General features: G+C 33.0%; 4 protein-coding genes and 1 long non-coding RNA gene across 6 annotated transcripts; 2 read left to right on the forward strand and 3 right to left on the reverse strand.

The window, feature by feature from the left end:
• Positions 1-158: 158 nt before the first annotated feature.
• Positions 159-2,552, reverse strand: LOC108820489 (zinc finger CCCH domain-containing protein 59). Its single transcript, XM_018593434.2, has 7 exons — positions 2,438-2,552; positions 1,586-2,039; positions 1,314-1,499; positions 1,113-1,214; positions 688-1,020; positions 501-598; positions 159-397 (listed from the first exon to the last, which is right to left on the reverse strand). Exons 2-7 carry the CDS (start codon positions 2,036-2,038, stop codon positions 265-267), a joined length of 1,305 nt encoding a protein of 434 aa, XP_018448936.1. The 5' UTR covers position 2,039; positions 2,438-2,552; the 3' UTR covers positions 159-264.
• Positions 2,553-4,059: 1,507 nt separating this feature from the next.
• On the forward strand, positions 4,060-5,382 carry LOC108820508 (uncharacterized). The gene is made up of 2 exons (XR_001944308.2): positions 4,060-4,449; positions 5,108-5,382. It is a non-coding gene; the product is annotated as an uncharacterized LOC108820508 (long non-coding RNA).
• A 555-nt stretch (positions 5,383-5,937) lies between these two features.
• LOC108820483 (flavonoid 3'-monooxygenase CYP75B137) lies at positions 5,938-7,767 on the reverse strand. Its single transcript, XM_018593426.2, has one exon. The coding sequence runs from the start codon at positions 7,692-7,694 to the stop codon at positions 6,120-6,122; it is 1,575 nt and encodes a 524-aa protein (XP_018448928.1). The 5' UTR covers positions 7,695-7,767; the 3' UTR covers positions 5,938-6,119.
• Positions 7,768-18,865: 11,098 nt separating this feature from the next.
• Positions 18,866-20,547, forward strand: LOC108820493 (MYB-like transcription factor ODO1). The gene is made up of 2 exons (XM_018593440.2): positions 18,866-19,313; positions 19,730-20,547. The coding sequence occupies exons 1-2, from the start codon at positions 19,051-19,053 to the stop codon at positions 20,244-20,246; spliced, it is 780 nt and encodes a 259-aa protein (XP_018448942.1). The 5' UTR covers positions 18,866-19,050; the 3' UTR covers positions 20,247-20,547.
• A 2,360-nt stretch (positions 20,548-22,907) lies between these two features.
• On the reverse strand, positions 22,908-25,492 carry LOC108820488 (FAM10 family protein At4g22670). 2 transcript variants are annotated; one of them, XM_018593433.2, is made up of 11 exons: positions 25,302-25,492; positions 25,024-25,078; positions 24,777-24,944; positions 24,532-24,700; positions 24,387-24,451; positions 24,158-24,298; positions 23,965-24,081; positions 23,610-23,835; positions 23,452-23,540; positions 23,271-23,328; positions 22,908-23,182 (listed from the first exon to the last, which is right to left on the reverse strand). In XM_018593433.2, the coding sequence occupies exons 1-11, from the start codon at positions 25,409-25,411 to the stop codon at positions 23,082-23,084; spliced, it is 1,299 nt and encodes a 432-aa protein (XP_018448935.1). In that variant the 5' UTR covers positions 25,412-25,492; the 3' UTR covers positions 22,908-23,081. The 2 variants fall into 2 exon arrangements, with proteins under 2 accessions (XP_018448935.1, XP_018448934.1); XM_018593432.2 differs by having other exon boundaries at positions 23,452-23,835.
• Between the last annotated feature and the right edge of the window lie 1,414 nt (positions 25,493-26,906).

A 26,906-nucleotide genomic window follows, 5' to 3' on the forward strand; every position in this document is an offset into this window, starting at 1 on the left:
TTGAGAAAGATCAATAAGAAAGAAACAAACGCTTTCATCGTTTTGTATGTACTTTTGATTCTCAATTCTTAATATACAAATGAGAGATGGAATAATAAGAGAAACAATTGAATTACAGAAAAAAGTCTGAACGCACATGATAAACGTTAATGCGCGTATTTTGGAATAAATTTCTTTCATAATACCCCCCAGTCATTTACATAAGAACAATCTGCTAAAACTCATCATGTACATATTAAATCAATCAAAGCAATGGTAAAATGGCTAAACTTTGGTGCCAGCTAAATTCCAAACAAGCAGCTTCCCACTCTTGTCTCCAGTGAATAACAACCCTTCAGGACCAAGTGTGATTGCACCCACCGTGTTAGTCGAAAACATCTTTCCTCTCTCTTCAAAACTGTTGAATAACCCCCAAAATATAGAACGAAATTTAGTGAATGATTTTAAGGTTAGAACAACAATATTAACTCGAGAGAGACTCAGGACTAAGCTCCACTTACGATGGTAGATCGCATATGCTGACTGTTCCGTTTTGGTAAGAGCAGAACATGATCGGTTTGCCCTCTCCATCGCTCATCCCACAAAGAGTGTGCACACTCTGTTTCAAACCCACAAAGATGGAAAACAATAAGAAACGTTTTTTGTTTTGTGAGGAGTGGAGATAAAGTTGTGGTATACAAAACTTACTTGTTCTTGTCTGTGTGTACTAGTTACTTTCAAGCTGCCGTTTTCAGAACAAGCCCAGACTTTGATGGAACCATCCAACGAAGACGAGATGAGATACTGATCCCAACATAGGAGGGAGGTGATGGCGTCCGTATGTTGCCTCAGTGTCATAGTACACTCCAGTGTATTGAGATCCCACACCTTTATTGTTCTATCAAGAGAACCAGAGTATAGACGCTGACCTCCAACAACAAAGCATGTGACTTCACCGCTATGGTGTCCCTCCAGAGATGTGAGATACGTGAAAGGATCAGAGTCGGTGTCATTTGCTTTCCAGACAGATATACTACCAGACTGCACAAAAAGCAACTTACTTTAGAACCAAAAAGGGAAGCAGACAGAAGTAACACAAGTAGAAAACGAGAGAGGAAACTAAAAGTACTTACACTTGTCCCAGCAAAAAGCATTCCATTGCCAATAGTCATAGCACGAACCTGACCAACCACTCCGTTTAGATGCAAATCTTTACTGGTTTGAACGTTGAAAGCCTGCAGAGTTGTATATAAGTAAAAACTAATGAGACCAGAAGCCAAAGCCAACACAACAAGATCCCACTCAAGAGTATAGACGAGATTCCTTAAACTAACCTTAACAGCATTGGGCAAGCCAAGGAAAACCCATGGACCTTCACTCATTAACGACCCTGCTTCTGCCTGGAGGTTGATTGTATGAACACACTGGCCAGTGTGGCAGTCCCAGATTCGCAACGTACCATCGCTACTAGCTGAAAAGAGTTTATCTGAACCCTGAGGAAGTGCAATCCCTTTCAGATCCTATAAGACAACACTAACAAGTAAGCAAAAACAAAAAAAAAGAAAGAAATCGTTTTAATATTATTTATAGCCAGCAGATTACAAACCTTCTTGTGTCCTTCAAGAGAAGCTAACATGAGCATTCCGGGGAGGCTAGTCCAAGAGTGCAAGAAAGAGCAGTGATCACCCTTCTTGCAGTTCCCAGCTTTCCAAAACTTACAGACACATTCCTTAGACTTGGGACTGCCTCTATCATTAGACCCCCTGTCTGAAACATAAGAGCTTCTTTGCACATACGCAGCATCCTTCTTCCTCTGCAGAAGATTCGACACACTAGATGGTTGTGGCCTGGTTGAAGCATAGGTGTTATCAGTCTTCATCGGCTTGTTGTTTCCATGTGATGCCGTCCAAACAAGATTCCTAGACCACTTATTATTAGGAGCTCTGTTTCCATAAGGTCTTCTGGGAAGAATATCAGCTACGAGACTTTCTTCTTGTCTTTCCACTCCGAAGTTCCTTCCGTTTGAGTATCTCCTCCTTGGAGCCTTGTAGTAACTCATACTATTTAAAAAAACACACTAACATTAGCAGACTGACTGAGTCCATCATTGTTGCTGCTGCTTCATCCATGATTGATCCACAGCAGAAAAAGAGTAACACAGCTTTTCCCAAGGAGTAAGAAGAAGACTGAGAATCAATAAAACCTCCAATCCTCTCATACTCCCAAATATCGTCCAATTCCACAGAAACCTAATAAATCTAATCTCCATTCGTAACCCTAATCTAAACATAACCCTAACTATACACGAAAACACCCAAGAAGAGAGGTTTCATCCTTCATCGGCGAAACCCTAGCGATGATCCAGAGACGAAGAAGCGGAAACCGAAATTGAAAGCACGAAGATATCATCGGGGAGATTCGTAGTCGAAGACGAAGAGAAGAAGAAGAAGAAGCAAACCTGAGAGAGAGATCAAACGAACGTACGATCAAAGGAGGTGTTTTTTTTCTTCTCTTTTTCCTTTTTGACTGACGCGGTGAGAATAAAAGGCAAAAGAGACGATATGAGTTTGGTCTTTGCCCTTTGAGATGTGTTTAATATATAGACGTGGAGGCCCATTTATAAGTAGGCCCAATTTTATGGTTTAGAAGAAAAAAAGGAATAAGCGAAGAAAAAAGGAAAGGCTGTGTGTTTGAACCTGGCCCACAATCCCGTTTCTTATTTTCTTCTTCTTTTGCTTTATAAATGTTGCAATATAATTTTAGTGCTATCTGCAAGTATTGTTTTTAATTTCTTCTTGTAGCAATAATAATCCCTTTCAAGGCATCTTCCATATGCATAGACACAATTTATTGTTTCTGTTTATATTGCTTTAATTAGCAAATCCTAGATGCATAAAGTTTGATATATATTTTTGTGTTTGCTAATAAAAAAGATTATTATTACTGTTACTGTCACTGTAAGTGGTATTTATATTGTTCGGTCAATATCTACTCAGATTTCATCATTACATTTTTTTACTATGTTGTATTTTATAATTTGTTTTTAATTAAATTGTTACTATAGGATATATATTAAAAATAATGAATTTATAAAATTATTTAATATAAGATAAGTTTCTTATAGATGTGAAATTTTTGCAGAATTTTTGTTATAATTTTGTAAAACAATTATCTACTGAAAAAATGAAAATTAGTTATTTATAAAAACATAATAAAAGTACTTTTACGATCGTGAAGATAAAAAAGGTATACTTTACTCCTCGACTTAGGGTAAATTTAATTTCGGTTCAAAATTCTTTTATGGTTTTTTTCCGGTTTTCGGCTCTATGGGTTCTATACTGGCTGAAACATTCTCTATTGAACCCTCCTATGGTATTTGTGATTTGGTTTTGCTCGTTTGCTGATGATCTTGGTTTTATCTGGACTGCCCTTAGCCAAATTTTGTAGTGAGCTTCTGCTTTAGACATGCGGACATGTTGATAACTTAATTATCACATTTGGTTTAAGATAAAGCCCATTGAAATACATGGTTATGAATTCTTGTTTCACATTTTATTTTTGGGTTAGAACACGTATTTTGTTTCCATGTTGAGTGTACCAGCTGGTCGCTAGAAGATTTTCCATGTCAAGCGCCATGCATTCCTCAATCAATGAATATTGTGCCCTCACACCCTTCCTTGAGATCACTTGACAGACCTTCCCTTGTAAAGAAAGGCACACGACATGTTTCCCCATGTTTGTTTCATGGGGTAGATTAGCTGAAGAGTTGTTAACTGCAATCTCAAAGGATCAAAACTTTAGGGTAGTTCTTTGATAGAGTTTGTACTTCTTCTTCTCCAAATCACACAACAAACTAAATCCTCCAACGGGACATTTCCTTTGATTCTTTAATTCTTTAAACAAAACTTGCACATTTGCACTTGATGTAAAGAAGGTTTTTTGAATAAATTTAACATTAATTAAAAAAAACAAAGACATTTCCTTTGATTGATTACACAAAAAAACAATAAGATTCTTAACCCAGTAGAACGACTCAATCCAAAATACAAAGCTAACTCAAACTGACTCTAAAAGCATAAATATCGGTGTCCTTAGCCCCATATCTTAGATTATTTGGGCTCAAATTTAAATCAAAAAAGGCCTAAATACTGAAGAAACGGAGCAGATTGTCCTTAATTAAGAAGTTTTTGGTTGCGTCCTTAACGCCACGCGTCATCTTCTCAAAGCCTCTGAACCACTTCCCCTTCCTCCTCCTTCTCTTGCCACTTCCCCTCCTCCTCCTTCTCTGGCCCTTCAATCACCAACCTCTGAACCACCACCACCGCCTTGCTCCGCCTTTCTCAGCCTCAGGTCTCTTTCACTTCCAAATACGTCTCTGTTCTCTATGATATCGAGGAGAAGAACACTTTTGTTAAGAGCAGTGTTGATGTTTCGCCGCGTATTCAGCTGAGAGCTCTTCATAATGTCAAGGTAAGACTCTACTGATAATAAACAAAAAAAAACACTTGTTTACGAGGCAAAATTGACGAAGTGGGAGTAGATGTGGTGGTAGCTTGTCTTTCTATGGAACAGAACAGCAGTTTCTGTATTTGATTGTGGATTTGTTTTTTTTTTCTAATTAAAAGGTGTTAACTTTGGTTTCCTTTACTATTGTGCATCTGGAATTGATAGAAAAGAACATCAGTTTCTGTTTTTGATTTTGTATATGTGTGTTCAATAGGAAATTGGCACCATTGGTTTTGGTTTCTGTGTTTCATTTAACTGAATTATTTATGAGGCTAATCTACATTGACAAAGTGAGTGTACATATGGTGGCAATTTGTCATCAATGGAACAGAACAACAATTTCTGTGTTTGATTTGTGGATATGTTTTTCACTGAAAGGTGTTGACTTTGATTTCCTTTTCTATTGTGCACCTGGTATTAATAGAGTCTGAATGTTTCTAAGTGGGAGGAACTATATATCAGAAAGTCTGAGTGCAGTTCAATCAAGTAACTGTTAGTAGCTATTGAAACTTGCAGATTACGTTTGTAGGCTTTAGATTCACTCCTTGATTATTGTTGGTTGCTTGCTACTTTGTATTTGTCGATATAATGTGTCACTAATACTAGTGTATGTTTGTTGCAGGCGCAACAAGGAGAGGTTGCTATGGAGGCAAATCTAGCTGAACCTGGCTATTCCCTCCAGCTTTCATCACCTGTTCCTATTGGCTACGTGGGTACCACCTCTTCTATTTGGTGTGTGTGGATGTTTTTGCATTTGCAGGAGTGTGGTTGCTAGTACTTTGCAGCTTGTTATGTTTAAGTGCTTATTGTAATGCCTTGCGGGTTTTTCATCCTATTTGTTTAACCATATTTGTTCTTTTGTAGTGTTTATGTTTAACCATATTTGTTCTTGTTTAATCTAAGAGATTACAAAATGTCCTACCAATAATCACTACTTTACTTAAAGTCTCTTAACATTGTCTCTAACTATAGTATAATAATAAAAAATACTAAGGACCACCTAAAAAGTTCCATTGATAATGATGCTCTAGCACTTCTTTTTATAGTCAACTCACGAGTAAACTAACTTTATTAACCAATGAACAATCTTCATTTGTCCAGCTCAGCATTCCAGTTCACTTCTTTAGCTTTTCCCCCTGTTTCTTTAGCTTTCTTCCTCCTTATGTAACACTGATGAAGCTTATACTATTCGGTTTTCTTCTCTTTCTATTTGGTGAACTGTCTCATATCGGTTAGCCCCACCTAAATTTTGTATTTGTTGAAATCATCTTTTTGTCACTTCAGTTGGAAGTTTGTTCTACCGTAATCATGTCCGAACCTTCAACACATAATATACATATACAGTTTACAAGCCCGTGAATATGAATATTAATTGAATACCAACCAGCTTATCATTTCTGGGATCGACTATTAGAATATTTATTATTCAGACAAAACATGGTACAGTATGTAGGCCAGCCAAAAATATAAGACATTTATTAAAGAAACTTTTTTATCATATATAGTAATCAGAGATGCCTCTTGACACTTTCTTATTTTTACAAAGCATTAAAATTTTAAAACTCCCACCACAAAATAAAATTACAATCAACTTCCTCGGAACCAAACTTTTTTCCCTTCTTACATTGGTTTACTTAAGCTGTGTAGAGTTTAGGATCAGACAACCTCGGAACAGGAATAGCCACAAGTGGACTCTTCAACTTAAGAACAAGCCCAAACTTCTCCTCAACTTCAAACTTTTGTCCTTTAGGAGCCACCCAATCAAAAGAGTGAAGCAACGACGCAATGTTGAACTGAACAAGCCTCTCAGCCATGTTAATCGCCGCGCATATCCTCCTCCCTGATCCAAATGGCAAGTACTTGAAGTCACCACCATTGAAGTCAAGAGAGTTCTCCAAGAACCTCTCTGGTTTAAACTCATTTGGCTCATCCCAATGCTTAGGGTCTCTATGAATGGCCCACACATTGATGAAGATCTTCGAGTCTTTAGGGACAGTGTAACCCGCAACCACCGAGGTTTCGCTGTTGCGATGAGGGACAAGAAGAGGAAGCGTTGGATGTAGCCTGAGAGTCTCTTTCATAACAGCTTGTAAGTAAGGGAGTTTAGGCAAGTGTGACTCTTCAACTATACTGTCCGTGCCGACAACTTGATCAAGTTCTTGTCGGATCTTCTTGAAAACTTCTGGTCTGCTCACGATCTCAGCCATAGCGAACTCAGATGCGTTGACCGACGTGTCTACACCGCCAAGAACCATGTCCATAAGCAGAGACTTGACGTGAGTCAACGAGAGAGGAGCTTTCTCGTCCTCGTCTTTAACCCTAATCAAGTATTGCAAGAAATCTTCTTCTTCTTCCGTTTTCTTTCCGACCATCTTGACGTGACTCTCCATGACACGATCGAACAAAAGATCTAGCTTCTTGACGTGGACCTTCATCTGTTTAACGAGTCCTTGGAAATCGAATCTTGCGAACCAAGGAAAGAAGTCTGAGTAGTTTTGTATCCCTTCTATGTCGGAGATGTCAGAGATTAGGGTTTTGAGCTCGTTTCCTAAGCTCGTCCTCTCATCTCCTTCAACGGTTGCTCCCCACATCATTCTCGTCACCACGTTGAAGATAGAAAGAAAGATTTGCTCTCCGAGGTTAACAGGAGATCCATCACGAGCCATCTCCGACATGTAGACGACGGTTTGTCGTGTTTCTTCCCTGCGAGTTGAGTAAGAAGCTTCGAGAGTCGGTGTAGTGAACATCTTCATGACGCAAAGCTTACGTAGTCTCCTCCAGTGAGTGCCGTAAGGAGACCAGAGGATGTCTTCTCCACCGTACGTGTTGATTTTCCCCACTTCAGGGAGGTCGTGGTTGGCGAAAGTGATGTCGTGGGTTTTGAGAACCTCGCGAGCCATGTCCGGGGAAGAGATGACGATGGCTAGTTTGGATCCGAGGTGGATCTTCATGAGGGGGCCGTGTTTTAAAGTTAGGGCTTGGAACTGCGTGTGGAGGATGTCTGAGTTCAGGAACGGGAGGTTTCCTACTATGGGAAGCGGCCAAGGTCCAGGAGGCAACGGTGGACCGTTTCTTGATTTGGATTTTCCTTGAATCCAGAAGTAGCAGATGACGGCGAGGAGAGCAGCCGCGGCGAGCATGATGGTGCTGTATGGATCCTCTGTGTTGAGGATCTTAGAGAAAGTGAAGTTAGAAGTCATAGCATCCATTTTTTGTGTTCGAGTTCTTTAAAGAAAGAGAAAGGTTTTGTGTTTTGTGGTGGTGGAGATAGAAGCAGGGAGTGTGGAGATTTATACTGTAGGCTTTAGGGAGAATGATTGTCTTATTTATTTTTATTAATATTATTATTAGAAAATCAACTTGTGTGAAATTTCTTAGGTTCCTTCATATTCAAAAACTCAGACGTGAAAGATTTGAGACGGCGTTGAAATTGGTTAGGTACAAAGTTTACATGTATATTTTCTTAGAATATGTAGAAGAGTAATACTAGACAACTCTATCTTATAATATAACTAAATTCAAACATAGAAAAACAAATCTAAAAAGGAAGACAAAAACAAAAATATTACACTCTGAGAAGGGAGATTCTGAAAAAAAAATAATTGTGGAGCTAAAAATATGAATATATCTTATATTTAAGTTCTTATAATAATGCAATGATATTTTGTTATTAATATTATATAAAACAAATGAGAAAAAAAGGTACAACGCCAATCTTGACTCAGTCGCCTCCAGTGTTGAAGTCCCACTCAATAATATTCAAAGAGATGAATGAGACAAATATAATTTAATGGTGTGTATCTATACGCAGCCGCGAAAATAGTATACTAACACATCACTCCGCTTGTGAATATTCAAACCTTTTTATCAATTATCCATTAATCAATAGTAGTAATAGGTTGAATTTGACTCCTTGTGTTCGCGCTGATTTTATTATGTTTACCTTGGATATTTTGTAAAATGCGTTAAAAGGAAAAGACAAGACTTTTCAATACTTTTTAATCCTTTTGTCACAGTTTTTTTTTCTCACGACATTAGCCTCAGCTAATTGGTTGATGGGCTTTGAACTGATCTGAATGCAGAAATCCCCTGTTACAACAAAACACCCTTCGACCGCCAAAACTATAAATGAATACATATCAAGAAACACACCGTTTGTACCACTGTGAAATGTCAAAACCATATTTTATCAAACAAAATATGTTGTCGGGACTACCACTGTCTCTAACTCAAACAGTGGTGTACAACAATGTCAATGCCTTATAGGCACAAGACTATCCAAACACACATAAGTCTTATCACTAAGATCCATACATTAGGTAAGAAGGCTTCACAAGATCTTTTGCGATATAATTAGCAAGAGAAGATCCAAGGTGAAAAAAGTTCATAGGAGACATTGCGATATCAATTCTGAATTATAGACAACCCCTTCACTGAGTTGCAATACAAATTCTCACATTATGATCGCAATACAAATTCTCACATTATGATCACGTTAGAGAATGTTCCTTAAAACTTATTGATGATTCCAAGATATAATATTTTGGAAATTATGGGGAAATTCATGCTAGTGAAGAGTCACACTGCACCTTTTATTACGCGAGGAAGATCAAGAAGAAAAAGTGAACGTCTATCTTGTCCGACAACGAATGAAACTATGCTGGGCTAAATATGATTTCTTAAAACATTTGGGCCTTAAATATATTTTGATTGTCACGGTGCAAGACCCAACAAGAAGGTTCAACCCATTGGGAAACCATTATCCTTTGTAGGTCAGATCAAAATACTTCGATTCAATTTGTTAAACTATACTGTAATGTATATTACATGGAAATGGAAGCGGGTACGTGGAAGCGGAAAGCATATGAAAACGCAGAAATGAGATTTAGAAAAAAACTAAGAAGTGGATGAATACATTTTGAAAGCGTATATCCATATATAAATATATATATTAAAATATAAGATAATTTTATAAAACTTTGATCTAAAAATTATATGATTTAAATTTAAAATAAAATATTTATTAATCTATAATAATTTTGAAATGATTTTGTGTCAAAATTGTGAAAACACACATAAATTAAGTTTTTTAAAAATTATTATATTAATTAATTTTTATACTTCATAAATAAATTACACAATATATTTGAATATATGATATATATTTTAATAAAAATATCAATCCACAAAGATATTTTATAATATTAGTTTTAATATTTGTGTTTTTTATTCTCTCTATTTCATTAGTATTAAAATTCGGATTTTATATAAATTAAAATTATGATTTTATATTTTTATTGATTTATGACATTGTGTTTTTTTTTAAGAAACAGAAGCGTAATTTTAAAATGGAATCGTAAATTTCTAACAAGTTTTTAAAAAATATTTTAGAGACGTTTTGAAAACAAGATTCCTTAATCTTTCACGAGGTTCCAATTCTGATTCTAATTTTAAAGCGAAAAGGGGACATTTGATGAAACTTCCATGCAACTAGACTGTAATACAAAAAAAAACATCCTCTTATTCTTTTTCTAATAGGGGATCTTTTACTAAAAGGACGAGAAACAGAAAATTAATCACAGACCCCAAAGGTCCAAATGTCGCATAACTGAAATATCAAAAAGTTGAACCAACATTTATAAAATTAACTAACAATTTTGGTAAAATTTACATCTATGATAATATTATTAGATAGGATTGTGACTTTAAAATGTAAGAAATCTATAAAGTAATAGTCATATATTGTTATCATTTTCATACACTTTTTTCAAGGGTTTTTCATACACTAATTTTTTGTCAATTTCTTTGTATTTTGTTTTCATTTTGTATTTTTATTATTATATATATATATATATATTAATATGTAAGCCCCATAAGTGGGGTCCATTCGAATGCCCATGAGTCATGCCCAGCCCTGAGTAGGGGGAAAGCCAGGTAAGGCACTATAGGGACATGTGCACCCGTAATTATTTATGTAATTTTTATGTTAGAAACATAAAATTCTGCAGAACAGGTGGAAAACTTGTGTTGTGCATCCCTAACAAGTACAACCCAAACTGAACTAAATTAGAAGGTATGGTTATGAGCTGCAAGACATATTGGAAAAAAAAAAATTATACACTTTTTCTTGAATAAACAGGAGCCTAGAAGGTTCTGCGCCGGTAAACCAATACAACTTTTTAAGGCAAGAACCAGACCATTTTACACTTATTCTCTTTTGTAGAGAAGATTCATTCCGATGGATTTGATTTTGAAGTAATCATTCAAAACAGGCTGGGCCTGGTTCTTTCTTCTCCAATTATTCCTGGGCTTACTATATTTTGGGTTTCTAATTCTAGATTGGGTTGGTTCACATGTAAGGACTCTTAGCCCACTAAGCTAGGCTTTGTATCATTTGCACTCTTATGCAATTTAAATAGAAAATCTTTTATTAAAAAAAAAAAAGATTATGTAGAACATTTGGATACCTACCCTATTAGGTCCGCCACTGAGTAACCCGTGAAAGTTCAGCCAGAACTTGCCAAATTTTTCTCTGATTCCAAACAGCGTCAGTCTTATAGAGAAGGTATAAGTGGGGAAGTCCTCTATCTGTGGGGGAAGAGGCAGATCTTGGAGCGACTGAGCATGGGATTGGACTAATAGACCAACTCTTCATTGGTAGCAAGTTATACTAATTTTTTGTCAATTTCTTTGTATTTTGTTTTCATTTTGTATTTTTATTATTATATATATATATATATTAATATGTAAGCCCCATAAGTGGGGTCCATTCGAATGCCCATGAGTCATGCCCAGCCCTGAGTAGGGGGAAAGCCAGGTAAGGCACTATAGGGACATGTGCACCCGTAATTATTTATGTAATTTTTATGTTAGAAACATAAAATTCTGCAGAACAGGTGGAAAACTTGTGTTGTGCATCCCTAACAAGTACAACCCAAACTGAACTAAATTAGAAGGTATGGTTATGAGCTGCAAGACATATTGGAAAAAAAAAAATTATACACTTTTTCTTGAATAAACAGGAGCCTAGAAGGTTCTGCGCCGGTAAACCAATACAACTTTTTAAGGCAAGAACCAGACCATTTTACACTTATTCTCTTTTGTAGAGAAGATTCATTCCGATGGATTTGATTTTGAAGTAATCATTCAAAACAGGCTGGGCCTGGTTCTTTCTTCTCCAATTATTCCTGGGCTTACTATATTTTGGGTTTCTAATTCTAGATTGGGTTGGTTCACATGTAAGGACTCTTAGCCCACTAAGCTAGGCTTTGTATCATTTGCACTCTTATGCAATTTAAATAGAAAATCTTTTATTAAAAAAAAAAAGATTATGTAGAACATTTGGATACCTACCCCTATTAGGTCCGCCACTGAGTAACCCGTGAAAGTTCAGCCAGAACTTGCCAAATTTTTCTCTGATTCCAAACAGCGTCAGTCTTATAGAGAAGGTATAAGTGGGGAAGTCCTCTATCTGTGGGGGAAGAGGCAGATCTTGGAGCGACTGAGCATGGGATTGGACTAATAGACCAACTCTTCATTGGTAGCAAGTTATACTCTTAGTTAATCAGTTTTTAGTTTTACATATGCACACATAAAGATATAGTAATGAAGACAATAGTGACTTCTGTTAACTTTGATGCCGCCTCTTCCAGAGGCGGACCTACGTTCATTAATAGGGTTGCAAATGACACAGGTTAAAATTATAAAACACCAATTTTACATTGAACAATTGTAGATTCGGTAGATCATATGGTCACTAACCTTCTCTATTGATCCCCCTTAACTCCAGTTCGAACCCCATCAAATGCATTTGTACCTTTATTTTTCATATCTATTAATTTTTGACCCCCCTAAAATTACATCCTAGGTCCGCCACTGGCCTCTTCAGATTTACAGTTCCATACATACACATACACTATATATGCATGCATAATATAATGACGATGGCATTACTCATAAGTTACGTAAGTTGTGGCTTGAAAATGAGATTAAAGCAATCAAGAATGTGATTCTAAAGTTTTTATTACGTACGGAAACAAACGATGATTAAGTGTCTTTGTATCTTGATTAATTCATAACTAGATCTTGACCCGCGCTTTGGAAGCGCGGAATATTTTACGATGAAAAATTTCACTAATAACTTAACAAATATTTTGGTAATTTTTAAAAATGTGTATTGAAAATATTTTTGCATTTAAATCAGTGTTTTTAAATTCAACCTGATTGTGATTATACCGGTTAACTCGGAGATCTGACAATTCAGTTTAGGTTTTTAAAATATTCATATTAAAAAAATTACTAAAACCCGAGACTAACCGATTGAACTGTTGGGGACCGATATGTAATCTAATTTGATTTAAATTGTAATAATTTCATAATTTGTAATCTTATACTCCAAATTTTAAAGTTCATTAGTTTACAATTTATGAAATTATGACGTTTCTACAAAATTTTAAAAAGAAAATAATAGATATAACATAACTAAGATTAATTATTGTATTGTTTGGAAACATTGATAGTAATATAAAAATATATTGTTTGGAAACATTGATAGTAGTATAAAGAAATAAATATATTGTTTGGAAACATAGATAGTGGTATAAAGAAAGAAACATTAATAATTTAATGTAAGTTTAACTATAAAGTATAAAAGTGTATTTAATTTAAAAAACTTACAAAATAAATGTTAAGTCCAATAGAATGTTTCTGTTTTAATAAGATAGATTAGTACGTGAGAGTTGTTGAGGAAGTAAGAGAACGTGGTGGGGTTTACAACATCTACAGTATCAGCTTCATAACTTTAAATAAATATGAAGTTTCAATACTCCAAGAACAACTTTAAAATCAAATTCATATTTGAAATTCATATTTTTAGGTATTTCTGATTACCTATCTTTTAAATAATTTTATTAACTTTTATAGTTATCATTTTAGTCTTTGTAACTTTTTAACTTATGCAAAATAAAAATATATCAATAACAATAAAACAAAATATTATACAAAACAATATTACCATAAATATTTAATGCAAAATATATAAAAATAGTTTATATGAAACAAAATAAACATCAATTACAGAAAATACAGGATTTCAACATTTTTAACTAGTAATCTACAAATACAAAATAAAAAGACTGATTTATGATTTCAAATATTCTATTGGACTGTAATATTTGGATGTTAATTTGTGTGTGTGAAATTTTATTGAATGTTCTATCATTATATAAAAGTTCAGTGATTTTATTAATTTTTGTCAATAAGATTGGCTATAGTATAAAATATCAAAATTTTAAAGTAAATTTAACTTTGTTTTTTTTTGAGAAAAACACATCTATATTATAACCAAGTTGTCTTGGCCTAGTGGTAAAGGGACTCTGGCTGGAGCTTCCGCCCTGGGTTCGATTCCACTTGGCCACCGGGACTAGCGTTAAATCGCAAGAATATGTGGGTTGCCGTCGGCCTCAGAGGGATTAGTTTTGGGCCTAAAAAGCCTTTGGATCACCCTCTGGTTAATCAAAAAAAAAACACCTCTATATTTCAAATTTAAAGTTTTGCCAACTAAAAAATTAAATTGCTTTTGGGGGTTTTTTTTTTGAAACTTGCTTTGGATGTATTTTGAGAACGGTATTATCAAAAAAAAAATATATATATATATATTTTGAGAACGGAAGTCTTGATATCTAAGGTGTTGAAATGTCACTCTCTGTTTTGTGTTGATGTATTGAGTTTATAACTTAATCATATACATCTTCTTTTCGAAATCTATCATGTAAACGAGGAGGACCCCAATTCTCACAGTCCATTAATTTATTATTTTTAGAAATAACAATTTATTCTTAAGAAAAGTAAACAAAACAAGTTTTTTCGATATGTATTTCTTTTTTGTTAACAGTTTGATTATCATGTACTATCCTTTTTTATTTAGTGACGTTTAAAATTGTACAGCTATATATTAAAACACTTAAATTTTTATTTTTCTAAACCAAAACATCATTAGTTATCCCTCTATTTAATCCTAATTCAACCAATATAAATAAACTACAAAATACAAAATATCATATAAAACAAAAATAATAAATTTGATATCAAATTTTTAAATGTTATACAACGTTGAACCAAAAATTCGTCTAAATTGCCTGAAGTATTAAATACCGAGGAATTATACCTTTTTATTTGTTGTTACATTAATGCATATGTAAAGATTTCACGCAAGCAAGCACCTGTGACTAACCCTAATGCATACAATTAATGCTATGTATGGCTAATACATCTTGAATGAGGAAACTACATCCTGAAGTAAATATACCATGGAGTTTGATCCAATTGAATCAAAAAATTTGGTTTGTTTCTTCTCCTAAGATGGCAGTCGTTCTGTTACTATTTGAGCATTCTTACATCACCTACTGGTGAGTACAAAGATCTAATAATCGTTTTTCTTCCCATGAGAGTGTTCTTTTTTTTTTACATGTTAGGTTTTGGTCTATACTTTCAGTTCTGGTTCATCGTTTTTGTTTTCTTTTTAGTCAGTTGTGATATCCAGACCATTGTATTAGTAACTTTGATGTTAAATGAGATTGTTCAAAGTGTTAAAAATGTCTACATACTCCTTTAAGTAATTTTATATTTCTAGTAGAAACTCTATAAATTAATATTATAAACATAATAAATTAATAAATTCTTTCAGAAAGTAGAAGAATAATACGATAATAATTCTTTTGAAGAAAATTTTATGCAAATATATGCCTCCATTAAAATCATGAATTAATAACTTATATATATATATATATATATATATGTACAAAACAAACATTATATTATTTTTATATTCATAATGGCATTATCTCTATTTGTTCTTAGCAATTTCAATATAGTTTGATAATATTTAATAAAAATTTATATAAAACCACATTTAAATTCTAAAAAACATATTTCATATACACCAAAAATATCAAAAATAATATGAAAATCGAATTAAAATTATTAATCTTACATAATTAACCAATTAAAAGTTCTCTATCAACTTTATTGTAAACACAAATTATTAATTTTTAAATATAAACAAAACTTAGTTACCACAAATAAAATTTAAAAATAATATTATCCCACAATATCGTAAAAATTCATCTAGTTTATATATATGTAAATAAAATGTAGTTAATTGCCGTTGCTACCCAAAAAAATGAGAAGAAGAAGGGTTATTGCAATGGAATAAATTAATATCTTCCAACATGTCCCATGTTACCATATTATAATGATTATTGAGATTATGTAGAAAATATATGGACCGATTCTTATATGATATTGATATTTCAAATGAGACCATACAATAGCTAAATAGTTAAATGATGAAATAGTAAATTATATTAAATTAATGAGTTATAAAATGTGAAAAAATTAGTCTTAGTATATATTGATATTTTGGGGGTAGTTTTGAAAAATGCAGCTTTTCTAAATTACACTAATTTTATTTATTAAAATCTATTAGTTGATACTGGAATTAATTACCACATATTGATATGATTCTGTAGCGGAAATGTCGTTCAACTTTCTTTTTCTGTAACTATATTCTCACTATATAAAATATGAAGGTGAAGGAATACTTTTTAAGCTTATAGCTTTCATAGTAAAATACAAAATTATAAACTATATATATTTTATTTTATACTATTGAAGAAGTATTTGGGTCTTAATGTCCCACGTGTGATTGCGTACATTGGCACACACACCATATCGGCATATCCTTTCGTATTAGTTCCGAGGTCATTTTCACCAACCAAATGCAAAATCCCCAAAACTCTTTTCTTTGAGCCTGTTTGCGACATATTTGACAAAGTAAGACATAATATATTTCTTAACCTTAGTCACTATTTACTAGATTATCATTTATACAATACATTTTTATTATTTAGCTAATTAACTCCAAACTGATATTTTAATGTATTAAAATGATTAAATGAACTATCCAGGATAAAATTTAAACTAAATGTATATATGATATATCATTGATTCTTAAAAAAATAGTGAGGATGATTGGTTGAGATGTTACCTGTAAAAAAATTACTTTAGATATTAGTCTGTATAATATTTTGATTTAGTTTTAAAGGATGAACTTTTAAAATTTGCTAAGTTAATAAGATGAAGTTTTAGAAAACAAGGTTTTTAAAACCTTTTTTTTATTTTTTTGGCTGTAACTTTACTTTTTTGATTGTAGCTTAAAAGATCAATATAAATCATGATTGGTGATATTTAGAGTTCTATATAAAAATTAAAACTAAAGTCATTTCCTACAACCCAACTAATCACCTCCACTGCTATAGATATATATAAGTAAGATACAAAGATCCTCTTTCAAACAGTTGTGATTTCCCCATCATGACATCTGTATTTACATATGTTATGCACACCTTAAGAAAAATACTATCTAATATACTTTCATATGAACGAGCATTGCACAGTTTCCTTTTACACCATATATATTTTCTCGTTTGTATTTAATTAATGCTATTGAAGAATGGTATGTATACTAGGAGTACTATAAGTTACATCATGAATTTCTGTAGATTTCCAACAAACAGTTAAAATATTTATTAATTGTATTCTCAATGTGAACTAAACAGTTTTTTTTAATAAAGAATCAACCGACACAGCAAGACAAGATGTATAAACTTTCAAGTGGCGAAATATACATGCTACATAAAGAAAGAGCAGGAAAATAAATTAACACTGTAAGTAAATACTTTTTGTGATTCTTAACCACGTGAAATACTAAGACAGTGTACTTATCTATCTTATTAAAACAGAAATATTGTATTGGACATAACTTTTATTTTGTAAGTTTTTAAATTAAATACACATTTCTACTATATAGTTAAACCTACATTCAATCATTAATATTCATTTCTTTATATTACTATCTATATTTCCAAACAATATATTCCTTTCTTTATACTATAATTCATGTTTCCTAACAATACTATAATTAATCTTGTGTCCAAACAATACAAAATACTAGATCTTATCTTTTTTAATAATTTCTTAACAATTTTCTTTCAAATTATTTAGATAAATTATATCATTTTAAAAAATTCAAATAATTTATAAACAACGGAAAAATAAATATAACTTATTTTTACAGATTTAAATAGTACAAAATATTTCAATCAATTATATCAATAATAATCAATTAAATTTACAGAATATTTTATTTCTTTCCTAAATAATGGTTATATAGTTTATTTAAATAACATAATAATTTAATAATAGCCATTACATAATATATATAAAATATTATACATTGTACAATAAATATAATAACAAAATAATTATGAATTTTTTAAATGTCTACAGAAAAATATTCAACAATAATTGTTAACAACAAATTTAAACTGATTATAATATAAACCAAATTATTAACAAGATATATTACAAAAATATAAAAAAATTTAATTAAGCTATCTAAAAAGAATTATTATGATTAAGACATATTTATAGTTTTTAATTATTTTATATCTCTCATCTTGTCTATCAAAATTTTGTAAAAACTTCATAATTTCATTAAAAATTGCAAAACAACGAAACTTTAAAATTTGGATTAAAAGGTGATAAGTTATGAAACTATAAAAATTTAAATCAAATTAGATTACATATCAGTCATTCGTCGGTTCAATAGGTTGGTCTCGAGTTTTAGTGATTTTTAAAAGATGGATATTTTAAAAAATCCAAATCAAATTATCGGATCACTATCAGATTAACTGTTTAATGCAGGTTCGGCTCAAATTTAAAAGCACTGATTTAATTGGAAAAATATTTTAAATACACAAATTCTTTCAAATTAACAAAATATTTATCACATTATTATTGAAATTTTTTATCAAAAAATATTCTGCATTTGCAAAGCGCGGGTTAAAATAGAGTTTGAGTGATTAAAATGAAATATCAACACAGCAAATTTGTTGCGTGAAAAAAAAATGTCGCTTGAATTTGGGGTGAAAAAAACATTGCTACAATTTTATCAATCATTTATAACATGCATTTTCGCTATGTTAAAGTTCCATAAGTTTTTGAAGTTTTATCTATCTTATGTAATGTTCAAACCACTAAACTCTCCCAAATCTAGAACATATGCAATTGATTGATAAAATTGTAGATAAACCTTAATGTGATTAGTGCACCGTTTTTTACCATCATCTTTTGACGTTTCTTTTATTTTTGTCAACTTTTTTTGACGTTTTCTACACTTTTTTAACTTCTAAAATTTCTTGCCATGATGCCACTAATTTTTTTTACAACCCTTATATTTAAAATAAAAAGTCATTTATTTTTATTTAATCAGAATTTTGGGGAAAGGTGTGATCAGAAGGTTTTATATATAGGTGGGTGAGCTTTGGTAAGCTTTTGACATAATTTGCAAGCCGTATAGATTTTCCATCCCCAATCACTTTAATTTTGCCTCTCTCCGCTCTCAGCTCTCTACTCTCTTTTGTTTCACAATCCCTTCAAACATATATACAGTTGTAATACATACGATACGCAATAAAATAGCAAGAAAAAACGCAATAATATTTAATGGGGAGGCAGCCATGCTGTGACAAGCTAGGAGTAAAGAGAGGGCCGTGGACGACGGAGGAAGACAAGAAGCTCATAAATTTTATACTCACCAACGGCCATTATTGCTGGCGTGCGTTGCCGAACCTGGCCGGTCTCCGCCGCTGTGGGAAAAGCTGCCGCCTCCGATGGACCAACTACCTCCGACCTGACTTGAAGAGAGGCCTTCTCTCTCACGATGAAGAACAACTTGTCATCGATCTTCATGCTCATATGGGCAATAAGTAAGTCTAAGTAACTAACCATATGTTAATTCCACTTAACAGAAGCTTAAAAGTTTTATTTATGTTGTTTTTTTGCTTAAAAGTTTTAAATTTATGTTGAAAATCAAAATTTTCGTCTTAACAGAAACTAGATATATTAAATAACCCTGGTTGGGATGGTGAATAGTAATGATTTATGAAGTCAACTGCATGTATACTATGCATTATTATCCAACAAGTTTAGTATATATATGGTGTGTGAATTCTGCCAATCGTTTGCATTTATTTTTTTCTCTGAAATAATCTTCAAGATAAATAACGTTTTTCTCTTCGAAAAATCATGTTGACTTATTATGTCAATTTTCTCCACAAACACAGTAAAATATTATATTGTGATTAGTATTTTCTTTAAACCATTGGTTGTGTAATATTTATAGGTGGTCTAAGATAGCTTCAAGATTACCCGGAAGAACTGATAACGAAATAAAAAACCATTGGAATACTCACATCAAGAAAAAACTTGTCAAGATGGGAATCGACCCTGTGACCCATCAAGCTCTAAACCAAGAACCTAACAACACCGATGATAACTCCATGGAACCAAAGAGCAGCAGCACCAAAAACGTAGAGACAAATGGAATTACTAAAGAAAACGAAAGCAGCAGCACAGTTACTGGTCAAAACAGTTCCATGGATAGTGAAAGCCATCTACTTAGTAACATTTATAATGATGAACAATTGTTTAGTTACTTATGGTCCGATGAAACTACTAAAGCTGAGGAGACTGCTTGGAGTGATGGTAACTATGACATTGGTGGAACATTATATCCTGATAGTAATATTTCCGGCGGAGGAGCAGATTTTCCAATATGGCCACCGCAAATAAACAAGGGAAAGAATTGGACGTTTCAGGATTCTTGCCAAGACTTTGGTGTTCATGATTTTGGGTTTTGACTTTTCACCATGACATAGGAAAATGTCACAGGCATTAAGTAGTACATGTTTTATGCATACCTGGCTAGCACATACATATATGTTCACTATATATATTCAACTATTATTAATTAGGGTTATGGTGTACGTAGGGGTTCGTTAAAGTCAAGAAAAGATAAGTTTAACTCTTCCTGTTTTGTAAAGTTGATTATTCAGATGTTCACAATTATCAAGAAATTTGTATGAATCCAACGTGAATGCATGTTTTTCTATTTTGTTTTTATCATTATAGTATAAATTTGTATGCATCTACTGAATAAGATCTTAAGAATAATGTTGTCATAAAAAGATCTTGAGAGTAATAAAGTATTCATATTTTTTTTAGAACAGAGTAATATTAATTTACAAATTAATATAAGAAGATTAACCATATAATCCGTTTCACGTCCTTTTAAAAAGCAATTTATTCACTCAAAAGATTTTTTTTTTTATGTTAAATGCATCTAAAAATAGTTTTTGTGATAACCTTGATGAAGTATCCTTCCAAAAACAAGAAAAAAAACTCGACGGGTACAAGATGATGATCACTAATAATTGGTTTTAGAGCAACAATATCGGTAAGAACCCACTAGGATTTCTTAAATAATAAAAATATTAATTTTTTGATAAAACAAAACTTCTCAATTAAATTAAATTTTGTCTCTAAACATTCCACCAATACAAAAATGACAGTTGGACAATGAAGTTTTAATAGTCTTTTAAACCTCTAAATTAAAAAAAATTCTTGTTCTCTTTCTTCTGATATAACATTTTTATTTATTTTTAACAATAAGATACCCACTAGCATATTCCTTTTTGAGTTGTTCTTAGTTCTCCGTTCAACACCAATCCAAGTCAATTGTAATTTATAAATTAATTTGGACGATAAATAATGTTGGGATTTCCACCGTGTCCAATTCTTCGTTGACGATTAGCATGATATTGTTTATTTTAGGATTAAGAGACAGTTGTACAAAAAAAAAATTAAAAAGAAAATCGGAATCAATTTATTTATGGTGTTTTTTCTTTTGATAATATGTCTCCCACAGATCAAAAGTTTCATGATTTTTTTCTGCCACAAACCTCTTCTTTCCATTTGAAGGATCTTATTCCTACTCAAAAAATATTTTAGTTTTATTTTGTAAATCTTTGTCATACTGTTCTAATGTCACTTGTTAGAAATTATTGATCTTAGATACTTATTTTTTGACATAGATAATTTGATCATTTGAATTCACGGCCTCGAACCGGTATGTTTTGTGTGGAAATTGTCTACCGCTATTTTTACTATCAATCAAAGAATTTACACAAACACGCTAAAAACAATACAATAAAGAATATGAAAAATCAAAGAAATTCTGTTTGAAACACAAGCACAAGAACAATGAAGAAGTTAAGAGAAATCAGTAGAAAAACTTAAGAGACATTGTTCGAGTCATGTTATTTTGAGATAGAGTTTCTTTAATCTTTTATATTCTTTTATGGTGTCTTTTTAACGTTTAAAACATGTGTAAACTCTTTAATTGATAGTCAAAATTGTGGGAAACGGTTCCTATCCAAAACGTACCGGTTCGAGATCCAAACTTAGTGATCAAATTCTTTATATTAAAAAAATAAGAAATGTAACGATCAATAATTTAATATTCGCTGTCAACGTTCATAATCTTTTAACTTAGAGCTGTGGCTCCTATTTATTTGTTTTCCGCCATTGACCATACGTATATTTAGTCTTTTTAGAATTTTATTGATTTTCAAAGACGACATGATTTTAATCACTCAAATTAAGAATGTGGAGGAATTTCCAATAATCATCACAATCCTTCGTGGGTTGAATTAGGTGTCTTACCAATACATGTTGCTTTTGGTAAAAAAATAAACCATTGAAACAAGGATCTTGGCCGTAAAACAGCTTGGATATTCACATTGTTTTCAAAATATGTTCATTAGTTCAAATGATTTTAGAATAATTTTCGTAAATAGTTTTTTTTTTTCACCACCACAGAATCCCCTATAATTGAAAGGTATGCATTTTCTACTAATTTAATTTTGTTTAGTTTCACAGATTGTCTCTCCAATGTTTTGTTCTCTTGATGTATTTTTACCTTTTGTTATTCATGACCAGTTTTTGATCAATCACAATTCTGGCCGTGGACACAATTGACGGAACGAGTACTAAATAGTTGATCACAAGCTTTGTTCACTAATCATATACATAAAGAATTTTTGATTCGAATTAACTACAAATGATCAGATTCTTATAAATTTCTAGACTTATGTGGTCGTATTTTAATATTAATCGACTCTGTAAGAATCTGTGTAACAAGTCAAATTAAACATCATCCTAATTTCTAGTTTGTAGATTTCTTTCAAACTTCTTTTTAGTTTCCAGGTCAAAACATTTGAAATATGATGGTAGTAAGATACAGAGTTAATTGGGAACATAACAACACCGTCAACACCGCCTTGACATCTTTGTCAAAGAATGGTTTGTGATTCACAAAGTGTTGCACATTTTTCTCTTATAGGGTGGAGTCTATACTAAATATACGGTCAGAACTGCAGAGCTGTCAACTCATAGCGTATAACTTTGTTTTGTAAGCTTTCAAGTCTTGATGGATTTTTTAAACAATTCAACGGTCAATATGCAAAACTCATAAAGTCAAATGACAAAAAAGAAAGAGTAAATAGTTCTGTCTTCTGTTCAAATTTCTCTGACAAAGAAAACGCTAAGAAAAAATAAATAATTCCACATACTTCATCTCATGAAGTTAAAACTCATAAATTGCAAAAGACAAAAGCCCTTTTGTTTTGTTTCTTCTACTTAGGTGCTCCTCCGAACTTGCCCATCATCTTAGCAATCACTGGAGCCACCTTCGGATTCGCCTGATGCTTAGCCAGATTCGCAGGGTTCTTCATCACTGTTTTAACACAAAATAAAATACATTATAACTCGAAACAACTCAAGCAGAGGAACACTAACTGTAATATTTACTTAAAGAGTCATACCATCTTGAAGAGCAGCCATGACTTCTGGATCGCTAAATGCCATCATTAGCTCAGGATCCTGCTCACGAAATATAAAACCATTCTCACATTATCAAAACTCTTCCTTGCTATACAAGAAATAGTAACTTTGCTATGCAAAAAGATTAAAGTATGCTAAATTTGTATAAGGGCACACTCTTACATTCAATATTTTGCTGAAGTCAACACCACCCGGCATACCACCAGCCCCGCCTGCACCGGGCATGCCTCCTCCCATTCCGGGCATACCACCTCCCATTCCAGCGGGCATTCCTCCTCCCATTCCTGCGGGCATTCCTCCTCCCATTCCAGGCATGCCACCTCCCATTCCGGCGGGCATTCCTCCTCCCATTCCGGGCATGCCTCCTCCCATTCCGGCAGGCATTCCTCCCATTCCTCCAGGGAAACCTCCGGGGAACCCGCCGGGCATTCCTCCAGGGAATGCGCCTGGCATTCCACCCGGAAAGCCGCCGGGCATACCTCCCGGGAAACCACCTCCTCTGCTTGAGGATGATTGTTCATCCTTCTTAGCTTTATCATATGCAGCCTTAGAGAGAAAAGTAAAAGAGACATGGATAAGCACCAACAGAGTTAGACAAAAAGCCACACAGTTCTCAAATAAACCCAAAAAATAGCTATTAGTGTCAAATACAAGACTAGTCTGATCAAAAGCTACCTGTGCTTCAGCGCGGCGACGTTGTCTATCACGTGCAGCCTTTTTGTCATCTCTTTCCTTGCGTAGTCTGTCATACTTCCTACGGTGCTCCTCTAGCTTATGCGCATTAGGTTCAACCTATATATTCCAAGAAAGTGAGCAACAGAATTTACTAATGCATCCAGAAAGAATCAGCAGATAAGAGAGACAATACCTTTTTGAGCACTGCGCTAATTTCCTCATCATAGTCTATGGTAGATGCAAGGTGAAGGTCTTTTGCAGCCTCTGCCCATTCTCCAAGCATGGCGTGAGCCATACCTCGTGCCTTGTATCCCTTGGCAGAATCAGGATTAATCTGCCATCTCAAAACACGAGGAAAGATTTTAAATATCATCATCACTAGTGAAAAAAGAAGTTCCTGAGGATATCATAGACCATTCTACCTCCAATGCAGCGTTTGCGTCTCGAATAGCAGCGTTTGGCTTCTTCAGCTTAATGTAGACACTGGCTGAAACACACATATACAGATAAGTTAGGCAAGGGAAACATCACTCGATGGAAGTTAAAAAAAAAAGAAATTGTACACACCTCTGTTTCCATACATAATAGCTGAAGTAGGATTCAACGTTATTGCCTGAGTCAAATGCTCAATTGCCTCATCAAACTTTCCTTCAGAGAGAGCCTCCATGGCCTTGCCCTTAGCTTCTTGAGAAGCTTCTCGGTTCTCATCGGTCACTTCCACCGACGAATCTCCCATCTATACCAAAAAACAAAAGACAAGAGAGATTAGTAACTGGAAAGCTGAGGTTTGGTTAGTTGGGTAATAATCTTACCTTCTGAGGAGGATCATTATCAGGCTCAACAGTGTCTCCTTCAAGCTCAACATCAGATTCAACAATCTCATCCTCTTCTTCTTCTTCCTCTTCTACCTCCACTTTGGGTTTGGGATCTTCTGTTTCCTCCATATCATCATCACTCTCTTCTTCCACTACGAAACTCTTCTGTTAAAACAGAAACAAAGTCAATCAAGTACGAAAACACAAAAACGAGTTTCAAACCAAACATGATAATGGTAAATACCTCTTTGGTGTCTTTGTGTTCTTCATTAGCACCAGTAGGTAGCTTGGCACCAAGACTGAAACCAAAGAGATTCATCAGAAACAGAACACTCTTCAAATCAAACAAGTAAGCAAACATAAAGCCTAACCGATTAAAGACATGAACTTTATTCAACAATGGAGAAAAGGGTAATATCAATTCCACACAAAGATCAATACTTTATGAATCTTAACTACTATAGATCGAAGTAAACGAGGAGAGAGAGAGAGAGAGAGAGAGAGAGGGGGCTTAAGAGGTACCTCTCGAGATACTCGCGGAAGAAGGAGAGAGAAGGTGTGGAGAGAAGGGAAGGGTCAGACTTGCATTGATCGATGAAGACCTTTAGTTCACTTAGCTTCGTCGCGTCCATGGTTTTGACGAACTTTTTCTTACGATCGGCTAGAGAGAGAGAGAAAGAGAGGAGACAAAGAGTGTGCGTTTTAGGTCTTTAGAGTTGTTTAAGTCTTGTCGAGTCCATTGTTTTGATCCGGATCTTATCTTATTGGGCTACCTCTATCTAAAGCCCAGTTTAATTTCTAAGCCGGTTTATTTACGTTCTAAGTCGTGTATTAGCTGATTAACAGTGGGAACATAACTAACAAGGCGGTGGGAAATTCGGTTTAGTTACAGCTTCGGTTCGGTTTAGTTTGATTTAGTTTATTTGGGTCTAAAAAAAGTTAACCAAAATCAACTCAAATTAGTTTGGTTTGGTTTATGTTTGATTCCGCTTACTTGGGTTTGGTTTGTATTCGGTTCAGTTTTAGTTTGGTTTAGTATGTGTTTGGTTCGGTTTAGTTTGAACTTTTGTGTTTTTTTCAGTTTTAGCGAATTAATCTTTTAGTTTTGTTCTAGTTTAGTTACAAAATATAATTTATAAAACATAAACAAATCATCATTATTTTCTTCATATTTAAATATAATATTAAACATCACAATAAAAATATAGAAGATATAATCTAATAATTTTATATTATAATCTTCAAAACTAATATAACTATCATAAGTTCGATTTTAAATGTTACCGTATAAAATTCATATTATTTTGTTTTATTTTTAGTTCTGTTTATTCTAATCATTTAGAAATAAAATGTATAAATTTATATTTAGTTGTTTAGATTAAATGGTTAAGTATATTAAATCTTAATATTATTAATATATTAATTAATCTAACTAAAAACACTACGGTTTTTCAGTTTGGTTTGTGTTTAAACGCAAATCAAACCGAACCATTTGGGTTGATAAAATCATGAACCAAATGATTTTGATATATGCTTTGTTTTGGATAAGAGCCATTTGAGTTCGGCTGGATCTGTTTGGTTTAGTTCAGTTTGTTTTTTTTCCCACTCCTATAACTAACACTTCGTAACAATAGGAATTCATATGATGTTTGATGTGTCAACATATATTTTTAAAAAAAAATTATATGCATACATGAATCACATAAAATTAATGGGATTGTGGATCACATAAAAATTGATTTTACGTACAATTTTTTTTTATCGTGAGTGTTTACAGTTTTCGTTTAAATTTTTATTATCATTTTCATATCTGATTTCTCAAAAGCGTTGAATCCCAAATCAGGTCATCGAATTTAAACCTCTAATCCCAAGGATTTCGTTTATTGAAGTACTAGTAGTATTCCGGCGCTACGCGCTGGGTTCGTATATTTTTTTTGAAATGAATTTATAATTTATTTTATGGTCTTAGAAATGAAAATGAAAATGAAAATACGTTGAAAGAGTGATATTTTTCGTCCATTTGATAATTGTTAGCGATCGTAATGTATTACTTTGTTTTGAAATTGTTTAGTCCAAAGTAGAATATTATTAATGATTGTGACTAACTGATTCAGTAAAAATAAAATA

The sequence above is a fragment of the Raphanus sativus genome, chromosome 8 (assembly GCF_000801105.2).
Source record: "Raphanus sativus cultivar WK10039 chromosome 8, ASM80110v3, whole genome shotgun sequence".
NCBI lineage: Eukaryota > Viridiplantae > Streptophyta > Magnoliopsida > Brassicales > Brassicaceae > Raphanus > Raphanus sativus.